The sequence below is a fragment of the Acanthopagrus latus genome, chromosome 4, assembly GCF_904848185.1.
Source record: "Acanthopagrus latus isolate v.2019 chromosome 4, fAcaLat1.1, whole genome shotgun sequence".
NCBI classification, from domain to species: Eukaryota; Metazoa; Chordata; class Actinopteri; order Spariformes; family Sparidae; genus Acanthopagrus; species Acanthopagrus latus.
Genome location: NC_051042.1, coordinates 13,068,127 through 13,089,385, shown reverse-complemented (window position 1 = coordinate 13,089,385; position 21,259 = coordinate 13,068,127). Strand labels below are relative to the sequence as shown.

The 21,259-nt window shown below is 39.9% G+C and overlaps 2 protein-coding genes across 2 annotated transcripts; both read right to left on the bottom strand.

Annotated features, from left to right (window-relative positions):
* Window positions 1-5,084: 5,084 nt before the first annotated feature.
* On the bottom strand, window positions 5,085-7,324 carry LOC119018189 (guanylyl cyclase-activating protein 2-like). Its single transcript, XM_037095678.1, has 4 exons — window positions 7,124-7,324; window positions 6,798-6,947; window positions 5,551-5,662; window positions 5,085-5,433 (listed from the first exon to the last, which is right to left on the bottom strand). Exons 1-4 carry the CDS (start codon window positions 7,322-7,324, stop codon window positions 5,291-5,293), a joined length of 606 nt encoding a protein of 201 aa, XP_036951573.1. The 3' UTR covers window positions 5,085-5,290.
* Window positions 7,325-12,843: 5,519 nt separating this feature from the next.
* On the bottom strand, window positions 12,844-14,415 carry LOC119018190 (guanylyl cyclase-activating protein 2-like). Its single transcript, XM_037095680.1, has 4 exons — window positions 14,218-14,415; window positions 13,972-14,121; window positions 13,142-13,250; window positions 12,844-12,971 (listed from the first exon to the last, which is right to left on the bottom strand). The coding sequence occupies exons 1-4, from the start codon at window positions 14,413-14,415 to the stop codon at window positions 12,844-12,846; spliced, it is 585 nt and encodes a 194-aa protein (XP_036951575.1).
* Between the last annotated feature and the right edge of the window lie 6,844 nt (window positions 14,416-21,259).

Here is a 21,259-nt window from a genome sequence, read left to right as displayed (position 1 = left end):
ACGAAGAGGACCATACATACACATTAGTCTTGGATAATGTACAAGATAATGACATTTAGGTGTTAAAACATTTCCAAAGACCTCTGTCATCTCAGAGAGGAATGTGTGTACAAGTATTTCCAGACATGCTTGTTCATCTTTCCTCACTTTGGGTGCCATGACAATATCTGCAATCTCTTCACACAATAAGAACACATGCCAATATTTGCTGCCAGGAGGAATATGGTGCCCCATCACAACAGGTAACAATCTGAAAAGACACCATTTTTGAGTAGCTGTTCCTACAATTCCTGAAGTTTTGAGAAGTCTTTCAGACAACAGTACAGGCTTATTGGCTTTGTCATTCTGACCTATACAGAATTTTTGAAGCTCCTCATCTAGCTCATCTATAGTTATATGCTTTTGTCTATGTGCTTGGCAAATGACATGCTTCATTGTCAGTGGAACTCCCTCCAGCATATCATGCATGACGTCTGGGGGCAAAGACTTGGTCACATCAACAACGTAGTGTATTAAAAGGACTAGTGCACCGTACAACATACAAAGCAGAATTTTCCTTGTTTTGCCGGACACACTGGAGATGATAGTCATGAACTTCAGCTGTTCTCAGAACAAAACCATCTTCCTGGAATTTGAGTTTAATTTCTGAGTGTGTTGCCACACAGTAACAACAGATTCGGCCAGATTGAAAACACATGCGGAAACCACCAATCATATGAGCTGACAAATTGTCACCTGAAAAAGTGCCTGATATAAAATTAAAAAAAAAATAACACAGCAGTTTCAATGAAACTGTACAATCAACATACAATTTTTCTCTATAATATTTTAATTAATTTTACTATCCTTGTAGTTAAATGTCGGTTTACCATGCCGGGGAATTTCCTCTTGTGCAACGAGTGTATGAATGGCTTGCTCCACTGTTTCGTAACTTCTTGGTAAGATGCTCTCAGAACACAGAAACACATTCTCTGATTGAATGCTCATCAAAATATGACTCCTGAGTTTTGCAACATCTTCAGAATCAGAATCAGAATCAGAAAAAGCTTTATTGCCAAGTACGATGTTACACATACGAGGAATTTGTTGTGGTGATATTGGTGCATGCATCAAATAACTATTAAGTGAAAATATAACAAATTAACAATATAAACTATTTAAAGAATAGAAAATATAACAAATTAACAATATAAACTATTTTAAAAAGTAGAAAATATAACTATACAATATAAATATATATACACAATCTGTTTTTTGGGTAAAAGGATAAAAGGAGCAGACCAGCTGGCAGTGAACAATTACAAGAATGATGTGCAAATGAAAATGTGCAAATGAACAGGATGTTCAAGGTGAGCATTAATGTAACGCATAAAGTTATGGTACTGTCAGTGTGACAGTAGAGTCAGTGGTAGAGGTGGAGTGTGAGGAGTGTCAGGGGGGATTCAGGCCTTGTTGATAAGGCTGACAGCAGACGGGAAGAAACTGTTCTTGTGGCGTGAGGTTTTGGTCCTGATGGACCGCAGCCTCCTGCCAGAGGGGAGTGTCTCAAAGAGTTTGTGACCGGGATGGGAGGGATCAGCAACAATCTTTCCTGCACGCCTCAGGGTCCTGGAGGTGTACAGGTCCTGAAGATATGGGAGGTTGCAGCCAATCACCTTCTCTGCTGACCGGATGACACGCTGCAGCCTGCCCTTGTCCTTGGCGGTGGCAGCAGCGTACCAGATGGTGATGGAGGAGGTGAGGATGGACTCAATGATGGCTGTGTAGAAGTGCACCATCATTGTCTTCGGCAGACTGAATTTCTGCAGCTGCCGCAGGAAGTACATCCTCTGCTGTGCTTTCTTGATGAGGGAGCTAATGTTCAGCTCCCACTTGAGGTCCTGGGAGATGATTGTTCCCAGGAAGCGGAAAGACTCCACAGTGTCAATAGTGGAGTCACAGAGGGTGATGGGGGCAGGTGAGGCTGAGTTCTTCCTGTAGTCCACAACCATCTCCACTGTCTTTAGAGCATTGAGCTCAAGGCTGTTCTGGTTGCACCAGGTCACCAGGTGGTCAACCTCCCACCTGTAGGCGGACTCGTCACCATCAGAGATGAGTCCGATGAGGGTGGTGTCGTCCTCAAACTTCAGGAGCTTGACGGACTGGTGACTGGAGGTGCAGCTGTTGGTGTACAGGGAGAAGAGCAGAGGAGAAAGAACACAGCCCTGGTGGGATCCGGTACTGATAGTCTGTGCATCGGAGATGTGTTTTCCCAGCTTTACACACTGTTTCCTGTCTGACAGGAAGTCAGTAATCCACCTGCAGGTGGAGTCAGGCACGTTCAGCTGGGAGAGCTTCTCCTGTAGCAGAGCTGGGATGATGGTGTTGAAAGCAGAGCTGAAATCCACAAACAGGATCCTGGCGTAGGTTCCTGTAGAGTCCAGGTGCTGGAGGATATAGTGGAGGGCCAGGTTGACAGCATCGTCTACAGACCTGTTGGCTCTGTAGGCAAACTGCAGGGGGTCCAGGAGAGGGTCGGTGATGTCCTTGAGGTGAGAGAGCACAAGGCGCTCAAAGGACTTCATGACCACAGAGGTCAGGGCGACGGGTCTGAAGTCGTTAAGTCCGGTGGTCCTTGGCTTCTTGGGGACAGGGATGATGCTTGTGCTGTCAATGGTTAGAAGATCTAGGACCTGATAGGATGGTAAAAGTTAGCTATAAATGGCTGTATAGACAGGGAAACATTAACTTAAACAGCATGGCAGCACAATTCGCAAAGAGTGTTTCACCATTTTTTAAAAACGTTTTTTAAATGCAAATGTAAGAGCACTTGTTTACACCAACTAAAGGTAGGAACAATTGTGCTACAATAACATACATGCTTTGCATACATGATCTAAACACATTTTTTCAGAGGGAACTTAAATAAATAAACCCCTCCAAAATAACACAGAACATACAATCAGTACCTTCAAATTGTATTCCAGAAGACAGTCCAGCTCATCCAGCTGGTCCACGAACATAAAGATGTATTTGTTTTCCTCCAGATTTTCCTTCTGGTGTTGTAAAACCATCCTCCTGTTGGCCAACATGGCTTTGACCTTCTCCTCTATGTCGTTCTTCTTCTCCATCACCTCCTCCTGGTCTCTGCACTGGTCGCAGTGTGTTCCCACCAGCAAGACTACTGAGTCCGGCACACGCAGCTGTATGTTTTTTATCCAGAACCACAGTTGGTCTTTGAAAGAATCTGGATCTACAGTGCTGTATCTGATTGAAAATGAACATCAACAATCATTTTATCACAGGCTCATTCCACAGTCTCGAAAAACACACAGGGCTGCTATCTCATATCTTACGCAAACCACCACCCGCCACAGAGAGGAAGTACAGCACAATAACTCTGATTTCTTCCCATTTTAAAGATTTAACACTATGCTCCAGAACATACAGAGACATGCATGCATTTTAGTCCAATCCTTATATCTGCTCTATCACAACTTTTACCATGTACAATGTGTAAAAACAGACAAAAAATGGCAGCAGTATGTCTGCACAGGTTTGACACTGTCAGTTGCCTGGGATGCCAAGGTGCCACTCCCAGGGCCCTGGTATTGCACATTTTGGCTCATTGACATGTACTGGGACATTCTAATGGTATAGTGCCTTTAGTTCTATTGTCAGGTGGCATCGTTTAAAAGAAAACCAGAGTCTGAGTCCTCACTGATGAAGAATTGTTTAGTTGGCCCTTTTCACAGAAGATACGTTGACATGACACAGTTTAAAAAGCATTTCACATCTGATGGTCAATGAGGCTTAAGGATGCTGCATGTAAGATAGTTGATTCTTGAGTTTAAGTCCCAAATACAGATACTTTCGGACTGGCTACTGACTTGACCATAAATAATAATTCAGTGTCAGTATTTGACAGGTTGGGGAGGGCGTAACTACTGTTATCTTACAAACAGGACCTTCAAGTACAGTTAATATGAGATACTTTTTACTTTGACTATGACTTTTGGCTGCTTTTCACAACACCGTAAGGACTCAATGTAAGGAATAAAATGTTTCATCACATCCCTTTCCTTAAAAAAATATTTAAGTCAGGCATTGCTGTCTACCAAACCTCCTGTCAAAACATGCATTTTGTTGAATAGTGTCAAATATATTTTTTTCATTGTCATGTTTTAATTGAGATAGCTACTTACTGTTTTAAGGAATTCTTACACTCTTACATCACCTCCTGCCACAGTGTAATCCTTGATACTACCACCAGATGGTGCCAAAGAATAGAATTAGGAGTCCCATACATTGTAGCTTTCAATATCACTGTAGAAATTCAGTCACTTTGCCACATATTCACTTAATCTGTCTTTTAAGTTGTAACCCTTAACCTTCTTGTTGCCATCCATCCAAAATCAATCCATAACTGATATTTATTATGAACGTGCATAGCTCAATTATGTCTGGCAGGCTTGCATTGGTTTTCATTTAACTACCAAAAATGAAAGAATGAATGAATGAACAAACGAATGAATGAATGAATGAATAAACAAAAATTTAAAAATCAGGCCACCTATGACGTGAGGTTCCTCAGTTGAGGATTTGATGTGAAAATAACATGAATCCTCTGACAGTTACACTCAGAATAAGAATAAAGGACTCAAGTTGTTACATTTATTAGTGGCATTAAATCCATGGTAATACACACAGGATGTTGTGTTTGTTCAATAATTCAAGACAAACACTATGCAAATGCCAATTCAGGGCTTAATTAAAAAAAAAAAAAAAAAAGTCCAACAACATTCTGATCTGCTGGTCACTGAGCTTCACCACAGACGCAGCCGGGGCTCTTTCCCTACCCAGGTTTATCCTGCTGGTCAAGGTTTGAACTGCCAACCAACCTTTTACCAAACAGAGACAGAAGTCATGGAAGTAACGCCCAGTCTGTTACATAGGTTCTGTAATTTCTTCTGTGGTTCGGGAGCAGCTTTGTCAAGTCTGAGAAAATGACCCTGATGATGTCATCAGGGTGATATGGGCTTAATCTTAAAGTCTGAATTGCTACTGTGAAACAGTTGTTTCTGTTTCTGGGTTCCATACAAGACATACAAATCAAACACAATAGCATTTTCTTTCCAGTTCAGCCTTGAGAGGATCACATGCCAGCTGTCATTTCCATGAAAAAAAAAAATGTATGAAGGCAAGAGGTGTCTTCTCACACACTGTTGGTGGAAGAATATGTGCTTATTCCATAAGTTCACAGTCAGGTCCCTTTCCATTTGGCTGTCTGGTCCGAATACCTTGAGCTCCCTCAGGAATCTTTGGAGCTCATCAGTTTCCTTTCACACATGTACCTCTGGACCCATGCGCTGGAACTGACATCGAGTCTCAGGAAGCTCTGAAGCCACGGACTCCTCTGAGTCCCCTCAACAAACTCCTCCAGTGTAATCTCACCTGCGGCACAGACAAAACAACTCTGACTTAATTATTTCCGGCTAAATAGTAAGAATGCTTATTTCTTAAGGAATAGGTTTCAGGGTTTTGATGGTTTTGTGTATGCAGTCAACATACCATCGCTGTTGACGTCAACCTCTTGAAAGATGCGGTCACACACTTCCTCAGAAGTGAGGCTCCCTATTCCTGATCCATCAGATGCAGAGCTTTTCTTTATTCTGTAGATTATCTGAAAGAAAAATCCAGCAATTAGAACAACACGTTGTCAAACTTACACGACTGAACACCATGAAATTCTTATGACCACTGTAAGTATGACTGATGGAGAGTAACAGCAACAGACCTTCTTTGTCATATGGTTGTCAAACGGTTTCAGTTTTCTTAGGTTTGGACACAAAAACTAGTTGGTTAGGTTTTGCAAACAAAAGGTATTGGTTTAGATAAAGAAAAGATCAAGGTTTTGGGGACGTGTGTTAACTTAAAGATACATCGTGCATTTAGATTAGAGGAGGTCACACATTACTTTGGGTTTGGCACAAAACACTAACAGCCGTCTCTTGAATGAAAGTTGTGCACTTTTTTGTCCTAGCCACCCACTTCATCCTCCTCCTTGTATAGATAATGTCACCCATAAACTATCCCAGCTGATATCCTCCTTTGCTCTTCTTATAGCTACCTAACAATGCACATAAATATATGTTGTACTGAGTTGCTTGCACATATGACCAATACAGCCTTTACATGGTGAGGGCAGACTAAATTAGACCGATTCTTGTGTCGTACTGATAATGTTATTGACAATCTGTGTGGTTACTTAGCCAGAGCAGTATCATATTTTTTAGGGATTGCAATGCTGGTGTGAGGGTCTGTCAGTTGAGTCTGTTGGTCCATTGATCCACCACATGAGTCCAGACAATACCATCAAACTACTTGACTGATTACCGTAAAATGTTGTTTGGACAATCATGGTCCCAAGAGGACTGATAAATCAAACTTCTGATGTAAAACCATCATCGGGTGAATATTTTAGTTTGTCCATCATTTTGTTAGCATGCTGACATGATGACTTGGATGGTAAATGTTAACAATATACCTGCTTGATAGCAGCACATAATGATTGTAATTGTGAACATGTTAGCATGTGGATGCTAGCGCTTATCTAAAACCACAACTGTGCTTAAGTGCCACCAAAGCTGCATGTGTTGCTGTAGATTCTTTGGCCCCATTTGTTGTTCAACATATTGTTTCCATATAATTCTTTAAAAGTGAGAAATTATTATTATTATTATTATTATTATTATTATTATTATTATTACTGACATGTTACATATCATCTCCTAACAATACACAAGACATTGTTTTACCTTGACAATCTTCCGTAGTTCACTTCTGTCCAGGCGACCGTTGTCATCGCTGTCAAACACCTTGAAAGACCACCGCAGCTTGTCTTCAAGTTTTCCACGCAGAATGAGATTTACTGCAGCTACGTATTCTATAAAATCCATTGTGTTGTCCTGAAAACAGGGAAAGATGATTAGCTGGACCCCAACAAGGAAGGTACAGCATGCTGGTTCAGAGTTTCGAGCTCAAAGGAATAAAAACACATTTCAAAATGTTTTCAGGACAGGAATAAAAAAAGGAATAAAATCAATACTTGGACTTCAACATTTTAAGTGGCTTCTTTACTCACATGATTCATGTCAAATGCTCGAAAGATGCTGTCCATGTAGTCCGATTCAGGTGTACCGTTCTGTACTCCGAACATCCTCTTGAACTCGTGCAGGTACAAAGATCCACTGGGGCACTCCATGATGAATGACCTGTAGAGGTCCTGGATGCCCTCTAACTCCACTTCTTCTTGCTGTGACTGTGTTTGCTGATTTTGACCCATACTGAAATCCAAACCCTACCACTGCAGTAAAAACTAAGAATTTCTCCTTTTATATGAGAGAAATAATTCAATACAGAAGCCTTCGTAAAGTAATATTCTTAAGACTGCCAGGAGCAAATTGTCGAGCGTCCACCTCATGGCTGTCACTGACGGTTCATTCAACAGCTCAAGGGTCTTGGTCTCATAACTTATTCATGTGACCCCGACCAAGAAGCTTATTTTTAGCCAAAGACTTTGACAAGGTGAGTTTGAACAGTAATCCACACACCTGATCCCATCTTGAACCTTTAGTGACCTAGTAAATGTAACTCTATATTTATACTAAAATGGCAGCTTAGCACTGGAGACCCTTTTCTTGTGTGTAGATATACTATGTGCAGTATGAATTAGTGCTGTAACAATAATCTAATTTACAACTGGGATACAATGGTTGGAAAAATATATTTATTCAGTACTATTTTATAACAATTTATATTTCAGATCAATATAACAAAATGTGGGTTATCTGTGTACAGAAAAACAGCATCTGAGCTAATTTACCCTGACCAAAAGTATTTCCTATCAATGGCCTATCATTAGCTCTGAGATGGATCAGCTTAGTTTAAAAATAACAGACGGGTGTTGAGCCAACAACAGGTGAAGACACAGCAACACTAAGGCTGTTTATGGGGCATCTTGTTGAAAGCTACAGCGATGTCGAAACCACTCAGGTTCTTTACAGAGGTCAGCATGTCAGTTCTTCAGGCGGTTTGCAAATGTTGCTGTCTTTGCAACTTTTTTAAGACCTGGTCTTTGGCGCCATTTGCAGTTGTATGTTTTTGTATCCTTTGCCTTAAGCTGCATCAGCATTAGAATTGGCGACACTGTGTCATGCCAGACCAATTCTGAAAACCACTTTCTGAACAGCCCTAACCAGTCATCCTAGTGAGGGGAGCTGAACTAGCTCCAAAAGAGACATTCAGACATTTTACCTTTAACCTAAAGTAGGAAACTTATTTTTACACAAACACCATAACAAATGAATGAGAGAAGTGACGACAAGTCAGCTCCTTTATCAAAATCAGATGCTAAAATCCATACATGCTTCCATCAGATTATCGCTAGATAATTTATTGGCCTCTTCTCTGGTGGACCTAAGATAGCAACAAAAAGTCTCTGATAACACCTGACACTTATATCTCTCTCTACATTGGTTATGGCTCAAGAAAAAGCTGATTTTAGAATCATCCTTCCCACCATTTTCTATTAATGTGGGAATTGGTGGCTTGCATTTTCAATAAAAGTAACAGCGCACCCCAGCAGATTTAATGGTGTCATATTTAGTGATGTGAATAATGGTGTAGAAATAAATGGCATTACTCGCGGCGATATTTTTTTCAGTTACAGATAATCTAACAAATGACTGTTTCCATCGTTACAACCCCGCCAGCGTTACTGACAATTAAACATGATGCATTATAAACTGAAGCTACTCATTGATGCTGCTCTCAGCCACAGGAGCTTCAAAGCTGTTTTTTATCCTTTGGTGAGGGAGGAGGGAGGGGCAAGACAACCGCATAAGTGATGATGACTGGTTAAGGTTGAGTAAGAGTTCCTGAGCCAATCAGAAGCAGTGTTCAGTTTACACACAAACCCCACACACGCACACAGCAGCCTCACACACACGACCGATCAAAGGTAAGCAGCAGCAATGGCGAGTCCGGAGGGAAAGCTGGCGTTTTCAAAGTGGAAGTACAGACGCTACTTTAATCTCCTTGAGAAAAAAACGCAAGAACGTACGTGAAGTGTACATCATGTCTCAGTGCGAAGTGTTTGTCCACGTCACTTGTAAGCAACTCTATTCTAATGAAGTGTCTCTCAACGGCACAAACGTACTTCTCAAAACTAGTGTCCAAAAACACCGTTGTTGACAATGTTGAAATGCTTATGCTGTACCGATGTCAGCCGAACAGACAGGACCCCCTGCACGCGTGGGGAAAGAAGCTTAGTTAGTCAAGGCCTAGCAGTTGCATACAAGACAGTACACGAGTCAGCAGTTTGAAAGTGTTACACCTGAGAGCGAGAGAGGTAGGGATCTCAACAAACAACTGCTGAGAGAGACAGATGATGAGGCTTTAGATGCAACACCTGACGCAGGAGCTACAGCTGATCAAGCAATCGTGGTTAACGAGAAAGGAAGAGGAGAGGAAGAGGCTGCAGGAAGGGAAACGGTGGATAATGTTAAGCTGATAAGGCCATGGAGGAGGGTGAGTCTGGGGACACCGCAAGCTGTTGAAACAGCTCCTAGATGTCCCAGAAATGCAGATGAATGATTGTTCTACAGAACGTGGTATTGAAATAAGCCATGGTTGGAGTTTTCACAGGAAACAGACACTTTGTACCACTGAAGACATCTCTACGCCGGAGACATTTTGACCAGATTACTTAACTTAACTTCATATCGCTCATGAGAGGCAAGGGAAAGGCTTTTAAGGGTGATGACAAGTCTTCCTCAAGCCGGACCAGAGCCACTTTCTTGGAGCTGTGAAAGTGTTTTGCAAGTTGTAACAGTGTAACTAGAAAAAAAATAACATCAAAGAGATGGAACATGGATGAGAAGAGGTGCCAGGATTCAATTCTCTCAAACAGAGCACAAAACATACAAAAGCCCAGCCCGCATATGTGAGTAATGTTAAACTAATTGGTTGGCACATAATATAGGTTAGATGTTGTTATGGTGCACTGTATAATGAAATACAATGAAATTCAATAAATATAATAATCCAGCCCACATTTAAGGGAGGTTGGCTGAGATGGTGCCCTCTCCTCGACACAGATCATGACAGCGCATGATAGGAAGGTTAATCCTACCAGTCTCCGCCTCTCGGCAGCTCTAGGAAGCAAGAAGTCGCTACACTTGGTTTAGGGAGCGGAGTTGTGGCCCAGGTATCCAGACTCCCATAGTGTTGCTTAATTTGGGTATTATTTGGAAATAAAACTCACTTCTTTTTGCAAACGTGCATTTGGGTATGGCATCCTTTTAATATGGTTGAGCAAACTGTGTTTTTTTTGTTGTGTAGCAGTGATTGTTTTTTTTTTATGAATACTTACTATTAAATTTCACTTCAACAGTTTTGCAAAGACGACCATTCCATGCATACATTTTAGGGCTGTGCATCTCCTGTGTAAGGCGATCTGATATGTTTCTAGATACCTGGGCTATGACACGATTTAAAGGACGATACTTCTTATTATGGAACAGTTCAATGAGATTTGATTCTGATTAGGCGCCGTACGATACAATCGGAAACAATTCTTTGATTAATTTTGGACATTCATTTTGTTTGAAACAAAAAACCCCACTACTGTTGTCTCATCCTGGATCTGAGGAACAACTCTCCTGTTGTCTGGATCTCAATGAGCAGGGTCTCTTTGGGTTGGATCTGTCTGCATTGGACCTCTTTGAACTGGGTGCCCCTGACTGTCTGTATCCTCTGCTTCTTAATAATCAGTGTATAAAATCACACCCATGATTAAACAATCAGACAAATGTTTACTACTGATATCAAACTCAAAAGATACTCAGCACTACCAGCAGTCGTAGAATATAGCTAATGATAGGAACGCGTTCAAAATCAGACAGGTTCTAAGTCCTTAGAAATAAAACTGACTGCATATGCTGTTATTACCTTAGAGCTGATGAGTAATGGCTGGAATGAGCAATGGCTCCTGCTAATGCTGGCTTTACTCGCATCCTGGTCATCTGCACAGTTGCAGGATACGTGCTACCACTGGACAGCTAACGCTGTTCTACAGAGCTTACAAGCAGCCTGCTTTTTGTCTAACCTTCTTTCCTCCTTAGAAAATCCAAATCTCTTCTGAACTTATTAGATTTTAGATTTGACAGTGCATTATAAATGTTACTGGCCTTATTTGACATGTTGCTTTTGTTTGTACTTGGCAGGCAGAGGACAGGCAATGCTACCGTAACCCTTACATTACCCTAACATGACTAGGGGTGTCACGATTCTCCAAATCCTCGATTCGGTTAAATTTTTGATTCTAAGGTCACGGTTCAATTCGATTCTCGATTTTTACATTTTTTTTTTTGTTTTTTTTGAAGCACAGGTTGCTATGCCATTTTCAGACTTGACTTTTATGCAATATGATATCTGACCTTTGTTCGCAATGTATCACACTACATTGTCAAATTTAAAACATTTATCAACAACAGTAATGTAACAGTAACTCATATCTTCAGTCAAGTGGAAACTCACAAAACTAACCTGCCATCTAGTTTCTGCAGAGCTTGCAAACTGTGGCTTTTGTGTCAACAACACAGACGTTGTCAGTATAACTGTGAGGGGGTAGCAGCACAGCAGCTTCACTCGACTGATTCATAACTTGAAAATCAGGTTTGCAGTACATTTACATCCATAAAGAGGTCCGCGTATCAGTGTAGTCGTATCTTCAACTCTCCAACCGATTAGCGAATGTAAATCGGTTAATTGTTACACCCCTGATATATTTAGTTATTTGCAAAAATTGCCTTGTATGGTTGTGGTCCCCTCTAACACCCACTGCATGCCCCCTTGCATAAATATACTGTACAACAGGTTTCTTCTTGCAGTGTAATTAAAGAGTAAAAACATTAGTACCTCCTTCATACAACAAAATAACACTGCAAATCACCTCAGGTGTGACTCAAGGTGTTGCTTGAAGGCAGGACCATAATTTGCCTTTTGATAGTCGGCGAGGTTTACTACAGAACCTACCTTACAACTGACACTGTAGATCTAGAAATACAGACAGGAAGGACGGGGTGTTGCCACTGACGGAGAGCACGTGGTTTCTGTACCACGTAGTGCGAGGGGACCACCTCATGGTTCTGAGAATATGACACTTCTAAGACAGAGCTGAGCTTGTATTTCAGATATTTGTTAGTGAAGATATCATACGACATTTGCAAATTCTGGGAAGAAGAACTCATATTTTTTTTTTTTTTACTGAATTGAATTCATCAGTGTTCAACCATGCCTTTAACAACAGTTAAGTAATCAGGTAAAACAATATAGCATTACAGTATGTACTTAAACTCAGTATGTGCAATTAGGATTTCATCCTAGAGGTATTACTTAATTGCCGACAAAGAAATTAAAAATTAATAAAGATAGTAAAAAAGCAAAGATAGAAAAGCAGACAATCATTTACTATTTACATGTAAATAAAATAAATACACTTAACACTTTATGATAAGAAGGCTTTGACTTGAGTAAGCAAACTATATTGAAGTATAAACATGCACTATGCAAATCATTACTTGAATAGGATCCAAATATGATAAACTTTTTAGTATATATACATATATATCTGTGCGTTAATGCTGTTAATTGTGAGATGTTCAGTGTAATTAATGCTGACAAACACATCTTAATGGATCCTGATTTAGCTGTGCGTGAGCTTGTGATTTTAGCTGGGTTTATTTAGTCGTGGTTGTTTTCTATTTGTCCACATAGGAAAGGCATATGTGCTTTGACATTTCAGAAGTGTGCGCTCCTCCTCCTCTGCTCCATGACCCATCTAGCAGGATTCATATCCAGCTTCACCATGTTGAGCACCCAGGGGTCCTGCTGTGCACCCCTGATGAACTCTTCCAAGTTAATATGGCCTGTGGATCAAAAAGTCCAAGAAAGTTTAATGTTCTCTGCTGATAATAATAATAATAATAATAATAATAATAATAATAATAATAATAATAATAATAATAATAATAATAATAATAATAATTCACAAGCGGTTTCACTGCATTGTTAAAGTAATATGTGACTGAATACTTACCATCTCCATCACTATCTACGGCCTGAAAGATTCGATCCACAACCTCATCTACTGTAAGTTGTGAATCAAAGTCTTCCTTCTTTGCGCTTTTCTTTAGCCGAGAGATGCTCTAGATGGAAAAGAGAATTATTTTGTTTAATTATCTGGTACAACAGTTTGATTTTAAAGATTTCAAACAACTTACTTGCAGTCTCACAGAGAACAGATACAGATTCATATTCATTTTTATATGTTAACAGTTACAAGTATATATATATATATATATATATATATATATATATATATATATATATATATATATAAAAGCATTGGGAAGATTAAGGTTGGTCTTTCTTTCCTTATGTAGATATTTCAATGAACTGCTTTGATCTTGTGGAAAGAAAAATGAAAATATATACGTGGTCAAATGAGGATTTGGAATCCACAACAGAAACAGTGGTCACAAGGTAACAGCATTACCTCCAAAATAATATGGCTGAGATTAAATCAATTCAACATCAGTTTTGGTGTATAAAGTATGATTGAAGATGGCTGCAATATATATGGTTGGCCTTGGTTTCAGGGTCCTATTGTGCATGTTGCCTTGTTGTCACTGTTAAACCGAAAGTACTCTAAGCATTAAGCAAGTCCACAGCCTCTTCTGCAGAGCCAAACAGTAGGTATGAAAAGTATGAAGATGTCTAAAGATAGATACTCTTAGCTGCTGTATTTTCCTACTTTAGTTTGGAATTGAAACAAAATGCTTTTTTTTTCTGCAAGGATATCCTCTTTTCTATCTTCAGCAGATTAGTTACATCCAGCACCCTCAGGACATTTTGTCGTAGACTTACATCAATTATTGACCGGAGCTCTTTTCTGTCCACAAAGCCATTGTTGTCTTTGTCATACACCTTGAATGACCAGCGCAGTTTATGCTCCAAGTCTCCCCGGAAAACAAGATTCAGGGCTGCCACAAACTCAAGGAAATCAATTGTATTGTCCTGAAAGGTAGATTGAACGAGAACAACTGGGTCACATTTTCACATTTTGGTAATAAAACACAATATGCCAGGCTGTAACAGCTTTTACTCCCTCACCCCATTTGTGTCAAAGGCTCGAAACATGTTCTCCGCATAATCAGACGCTTCCCCTGTCGGCTCCACACCGAAGAAACGCTTGAACTCGTGCAGAAAAAGTAGTCCACTTGGGCATTCCATGACAAACTTTTTATACATGTCCTGAAGCACTTTGACATCAATCTCTGGATTGTTCTCTGTTTGCTGTGCTTGCCCCATGGTTAGCCTGTCATTTAAAAGTCCATTGTTCTGTAGCCATGTAGTATGAGCACGTAATCCACGATGGAGTGACCAGACTTGAAATGGGATCTCATACACTTAGGTGTTTTTTATAACCCTGCGGAATCCCAGAGCTCCAGTTCGCATATGACAGAAGTGATTAGTGTGGCCTCAGGATTACCACAGTATTAGCTTGGTGGGGTTTCCTCTCTCTAAGTTAAGAAGATCTGCAACTAAAGGTGAGTCTGGGACAAACTTGTGTAAGTGACAGGCCTCATTACTCCGTGCCAATGAAAGGAATCTGTATCCCAACGGTGTAGCATGCAGTATAATGCCACTGCTGATAACAAGGCACTAGATCAGCAATGCTTATGAAGGAAGTCATGGAAGGCGATATATGGATTACGATGCAAGGCCAGTTTGGGCAGAGTGTGAATCAAACTGAGACTTGGATATAATAAATGTCAACATAAATGTCCTTGAATGCAACGTTACCATTCGTCTCAAGTCATGCATGTCTTTCTTGAGCCAGCTAGCTTCAAAATTGGAATGTCTGTTGTTGAAAACTTACCAGGAAGCTGAGGTTATCAGAGGTTTTCCTCTCAAAGCAACTCTGCCTAAAATGTGCCTAATAAAAAAAACATGTTTTGCAGGTTAGAAATCCAAAAGAGTCAAAAAAAAAAAAAAAAAAAAGCTTAATGTCTGGGGGTTGTCTGTAAGAGCTAACTATTGCACATTAAATACTGTTCAAAACTGAGTGCAGCTTTAGAAGTTAGCCAGGCCATGTTCAAACATGTCATCAATATCAGCAGCATGGCTCTAGGCTCTGTGATAAAACTAAACTAAACAGGCCATGTTTCGGGTCCAGATAGGATGGCGGACCAAGACAGTGAGATATGGAAAAACTTGAAAGCCACCATTGCAAAACACTAGGAATGGACTAACCCTGAAATAACGAAAAGAAATTGGCCAAGATGACAATTTGTATTTGTGTCTTAATCCTTAAGTAAAGGATCTTAGTATCTGCTCCACTGTATTTACCTGCCAAACAGCTGATACCAAGTATATAGCTGTCCTTAATCAGCTGTAGTGTTGTTTTTCAGTGCAGAAAAAAAGACACTAAGAGACTTAGAAGCTCCAGGTCATGCTAATTTGGAATTGGTATCAATCTCTTTTAATTAGATTGCACTAACTCTGAGGATAGGACAGTGAGCAATATCCCACTGAGCGTATGTACAGAGTGGATCCCTGTGAGGGTCGAATCGGGACACTATAATTTTATTGTGATTAAACAATTCTCCACCAAATTTTGTATGTGTTGTTTAAAACTCAGTGTACTTACAAATGATTGATATCAAGCCATCAATCAAAATCTTATGAGATGAGTTGATTTGCTCTACAGTTAACAGTGTTGAATTGCTGACTTCTTGCTGACAAAGCCATTGAGTCCTGCCAGTCAGAATAAAAAGCAATGAAATAATCTCAGATCTAAAGTTTGGGATTTATTTCATACTAATGGGTTAGGGTTAGTGGGTACTTTATAAACTGTGTGATCCACAAGTGAGTCCTTGTTAGTTGATAGGAGGAGGTTAAGATTAACGCTCAACAGGAGGTCTGATAGAATGATGTCTGTAACAAGCTGATATATTTTGAACAAGCTGCTGTATCGTCCTTTGGCATCATATGCATACTGGATAGATTTGATGGTAGGTAGCCATCGAAACTATTAGTGGATATGATCCATATTGCACTGACAATGGCAACAGGGTGCAAGTACATTCAAGGATCCCCATCTACGCAATTGTGGCTTCTTTACGCCAAAATTCCCATGCAGAAACACAGTACATCTTTATGAAATATTAACCAAAAATACAGCCTCAAATATCCACCAACATGTATGCAAATATAGACTGGATGTAACGTATACTCAGGGTGAGCAGAAAGTCACCTTTGAGACCCATGTGGAACCCCGATAAACACGTTTAAGATCAAAATCTACATTTTTCACAAAAAAACAAATCACATTTTTCATCTCAGAAGACGATATTTCCATCTACCATTCTGTCTGTGATATTATAGTAAGATTACATATATACCTATGTCAAAAATGCACTTTTCGGTGCTGTGTTTAGGTTGCAAGTCCTAAAATGCAAGGAATCTGAGAAATAGTTAAAATTTCACCTCTTCCTGATTGATCAGCAGCTGAAAAGACAACAGTTTTTTTTTCCAGGTGTTCACTGTCCACCACCTCACTGTTACTGTTACTGATCAACCAGGCAGTAGTGACATAACAACAATTTGTCAGGTTTCCTATGTTTATATGACTTACAATATGGAAGACTACAGAACTACTTCTTCATAGCACTCAAACTTCTTGCCTTAGCGTGTTGTTACAGGAAAATGGCCACTGTCTGAACATTGATGGGTCTGTTTTGTGACAACGCAAATAGTTTGGAAGCTAATCCAAGTCAGCACACACAAGCGTCCCATGCAGAAACACTGCCAGTGGAATACAGTGAAGTCGCAACCTTGTGATATGTTAAATATTTGCACATTCTGGAAATCTTGATCTCATTTTTTTTTCTTGAGCTATTTAAAGGGTTTTAATGCAGTTCTTACTCTTCATATGTCTAGTGATGTCATACAAAAATATATTTAGTGCAAATATTTCTCATATTCTTCCTTAGAGTTATGAAATAAATATTTGTTATGTATAGTATGGGGTATTATTCATTAACATTGAAATTAGATTTACTGGAAGAAATGTGTCAATTTCTCTACATATAATTGGTTGTTTGGTGTCCATTCTCTTGTAAGTGATAGCATTTGTTACTCCTTATTTTATGCACATCACAGCCTGTCCGAAAAGACAGCAAAGAGAAAGCCAAACTACCTGTGGGAGGCCAACCTTTGAGATTAATCTAAAATAAGCAGCTGCATCATGGCCAACTCTAGAGATTTTACTCTTACCTACTGGTGCATCTCTAAGAGGATTTAATGAATGGCACCAGGGTTTATTCTAAGCATGTCTTTATTTGATTGCTGAGAGAAATCAACCAGAAAAAAAAACAACAACAAAAAAACAAGAAATGTTTTTTTCATTAGCCTTGTTGATTGCAATGCTATATAGTATTATAATACACATTTCCAAACCACTCTGTAGATTTCATTTCCTGGATCTTATAATTCAGTGTGTATTCATGGCACATAGCACGGACTTACGTAGCAGTGCCTGTTCACAGATGGACATCTGAAATACAGTTTTGATGGTCAGATTTATACAAAACCTCTGTACAATTCCAGAATACAAAGTATTGTCCACTCAAATTTAATCTAATTAAGTGAGAAAGACGAAATTCGAGAAGAAGAAATAAATCGGGTCACACCCATCAACAGTAATTACTGAAGGTATGTGTTAGGGTCTGTGACTTGTTGGTACTCTTCCTTCATTATGTTTACCCTGACAGGGTCACAGAGCCTAACAAGATTAAGTTCTTGACGGAGGGATTCTCCTCTCAGTGGTCTGACCTCCACTTCCACTCCAAACTAACTCTTCCGTCTGTTCATTGATACATAATCCATGGTCAGATATTTCCTTTACAGAGTGTGAAGTCTGGCTTAACATTCTGGTGCTTCATAGGGAGAAAAAATAAGACTTTGGAAAAATGGTAATGTCTATTACTGTCAGAGTGCGTTAGCTTATGGCTTCTAAAATGCCAGACAACCCTGTGAGTGACATAGACAAGCAGATGTGAAGTGAGTCCCTCCTGACTGAGAAAGGTACCGGCAGGTTTGCTGCAGTTTTCACTTTTTGTCAGGCATAGAGTGTCTAGATCAGGCTCAGTTTGCAGCACAGTAGTTACTGAAAGACTGTGTTTTGTTTACTGCCACAGAAGGAAAAAAACGTCCCTGTTTATGCAATGCTGTACGAAAATGTAAAGCAGGTTACCAGCTGCAAGCCAGGCAGCACAAAACCAGAAGTCTCCCAGCTAGGGTTCATGTCACCTGTCTCTTGAAAGGTAACAGTCTTACTAACGAGTGGATGTCAGTTTTCCCTTGATTCTGCTTTCAGTCGGCCAACACCGATTAACCTGTAACTAACCGATCAATGATTTTAACTGTACAGTGTGTAATTTCTGCTGCTAAGGGCCTCCCTGTTAAAACCCTGGTATCTTTTCTGACATCATCAGGGCCTCTCATTAAAGCTTTGTATATACAGTTCACCAAGTCAAACGCTTGGAAAGGTGGTGATTTGTGTGGTAACATAAAGATGAACCTCCCATTATGTCCACTAGATGGCGACATCAGTTAAGTGTTGAGCTTTGTGCTGCAAGCTGTAGTTACAGTGTGATTTTATATCATACATGTCATGGGGGAATTATTGTAATCCAGAAATGAATGCATCACAATTGTTGGTCATCAAATGTATTTATTTCTCTTACATGAACAGTGTTGCTCTGATTATACTCACCAGCATCAGGTACATGTAATAAAGTGAATACTTTTTGCTTTCACACAAAATTCAACTTAAATCACTTCTCATGGATTGCGTTACCCTACTCCAAGTTGCATTTATCAACATGCTCTTTGCAACACGTTGCTGTCATGCTGGAGCAGAGAAGGTGGACCCAAATGTAGCGGATGGCAGGCAAAACGAAAAGTGGACAAAGTTTTTATCCAGCATAAGGGCAGCACAAGAACAGGCAAACACCACAGCAGGATCAGGGAAAGTCAACGGGATGAGGGGAGCGGAACAGACGGGCTGACAGAGCGTGAGGAACGATAACCAGCTGAACGCAGCAGGGAGCAGGGAAAATGGCGGGGAAACAGACAAAGATAGGATGAAAACACATGGACTAAAATACACAGGAGGCTGATCAGGGATACATGAAACTAATCAGGAGGGAGGGAACACAAGACAAAGGGCAGGAGGTGGCGCAACATGACACATGGCAAACATGAAACAATCACTGCACTAAACATTGAAGCTATCACAAACCTATAGAAGCACTATTACCCATGATGCATATATACATACAGACCATAATCACAACATGCATTCTCCCCATAATCCCTGTGGCATCAGTTCAGCTTTTTTTTTGCATTTTAAATCTACAAGGTCCTGTATACGTATTCTATTGGAAATATTTAAAACCATTAAAACAAAGAAGTAACCTCAAGGTCCAATAAATACGATTTTATTTTCCACATCTCATGACCTTGCTTGGCAGCTGAACATTGCCATCTGACATCAGAACTTCATAATGAAAAAGGAATCTTTGAGAGATGTTGAATATTTATTTAATACAAGACTTTTCTCATACTGGCACTACATGTTAATTATTATATTTGTTTATTTTGTAATAGTTTTGTAATAATTCCAAGCATATTTTAAATAAACACATAAGTACTCACAGTGATGTCAGTCAAACCTGTTCTACTCCCGAGTGACAGAACTGTGTAAAAAAAAAAGGGCAATGGGGAGAGGTTGTTGATGTGAAGGGATACGCTCATAAAATGTCTGTTATTTGGGAAAATATATATCTCGGCAGACATGCTTTATTCATCTCTGAACATGAGCATCTGATTCTTGTTTTTGTTTAAGGAAAGATCATGCCCTCCTTGAGGAGTGAGGAACATTTTATTTATTTATTAAGGCTCCTTTATTTATTTATTTATTCTTTCATTTCAAGGAGCGCTGCAGGGATACTGGAGAGTGGTCAGGGTCACTGCTTCTTTGGGAGCTTTAGTAGTAAATTTTAAGAGGCTATTCATGCTTTCCAAAGCTCATATCTCTCACAGTGTGAGAGGCAGCATTCACAGAGTGCAATCATTTCTCATCAGGTGTACTACGACAGCCCTGTATCTCTTGTATCAGCAAACAGCCATCGAGGCACTGTAGACATGCTTCCATATGGACACATTCAGCATACTCTCTGTCATCCTTTAACTACTTTTCTCTGGAGAAAATAGTGACTCTATCTCAAGTAACTGACAAGAAACACACCAGGTAAAGTCTAAGTAGTTCAACTGGATAGCATGAAGATGTTCAATGAACTGGAAGAAGAACACAAGCATTTCTCATGTTCTTCTTCCAGACTAATGGAAGAGCAAAAAAAGACGCAGGTGGCTGAAAATCAATACTACATTGAAACATTAGCTGAAATTTTAGTACTAACAGCCACAGAAAACATAGCACAGCAATGGTCACAGGGAGTCTCTCGACTCAGAAAAAAGGGTGTTTTTCTGTCTATGTTAGACTTGATGGGTAACCATAACCCCATCAATTAAAGAAAGACTTGAACAACAAGCTAAAAATACAAAATACACCAGTAAAACAGTACAGAATGAAACACTTGAATGCTTGGCTGCAGGGGTCAAAGAGGAAATCATCCAGGAGGTCAAAACAAGCAAGCAGTTTTCAGTTATGTTTGATGAAACTAAAGATGTTCAGAAAAAAGAGCAAATGTCATTTGTCCTGAGATATTTTTTTTTACAACGGTGTGGTTCATGAGCGCTTTCTGGAGTTTGAAGTGACAGAACACCTGGATGCTGCCACCTTGTGACAAGAGTATATGCTTCCTTAAGAAGCATGGGCTGGAGTACAAGAGAAACCTTGTAGGCCAGGGCTACAGCTAAGTGATACACGTTGGGCCTGTAGGCATATAGCATGTCGCAATGCTATGGACAGGTTGCCTGCAATAGTGCAGGCGCTCAAAGAGACTGCATCTGAGAATCATCCACAAAGAGCTGCTGAAGCAAGAGGGATACTGGCTTAACTTGATCTGAATTTTGCTGGATCTCTTGTTCTGTTCAGAAAGGTCCTGTGTGACTTCAAATTTTT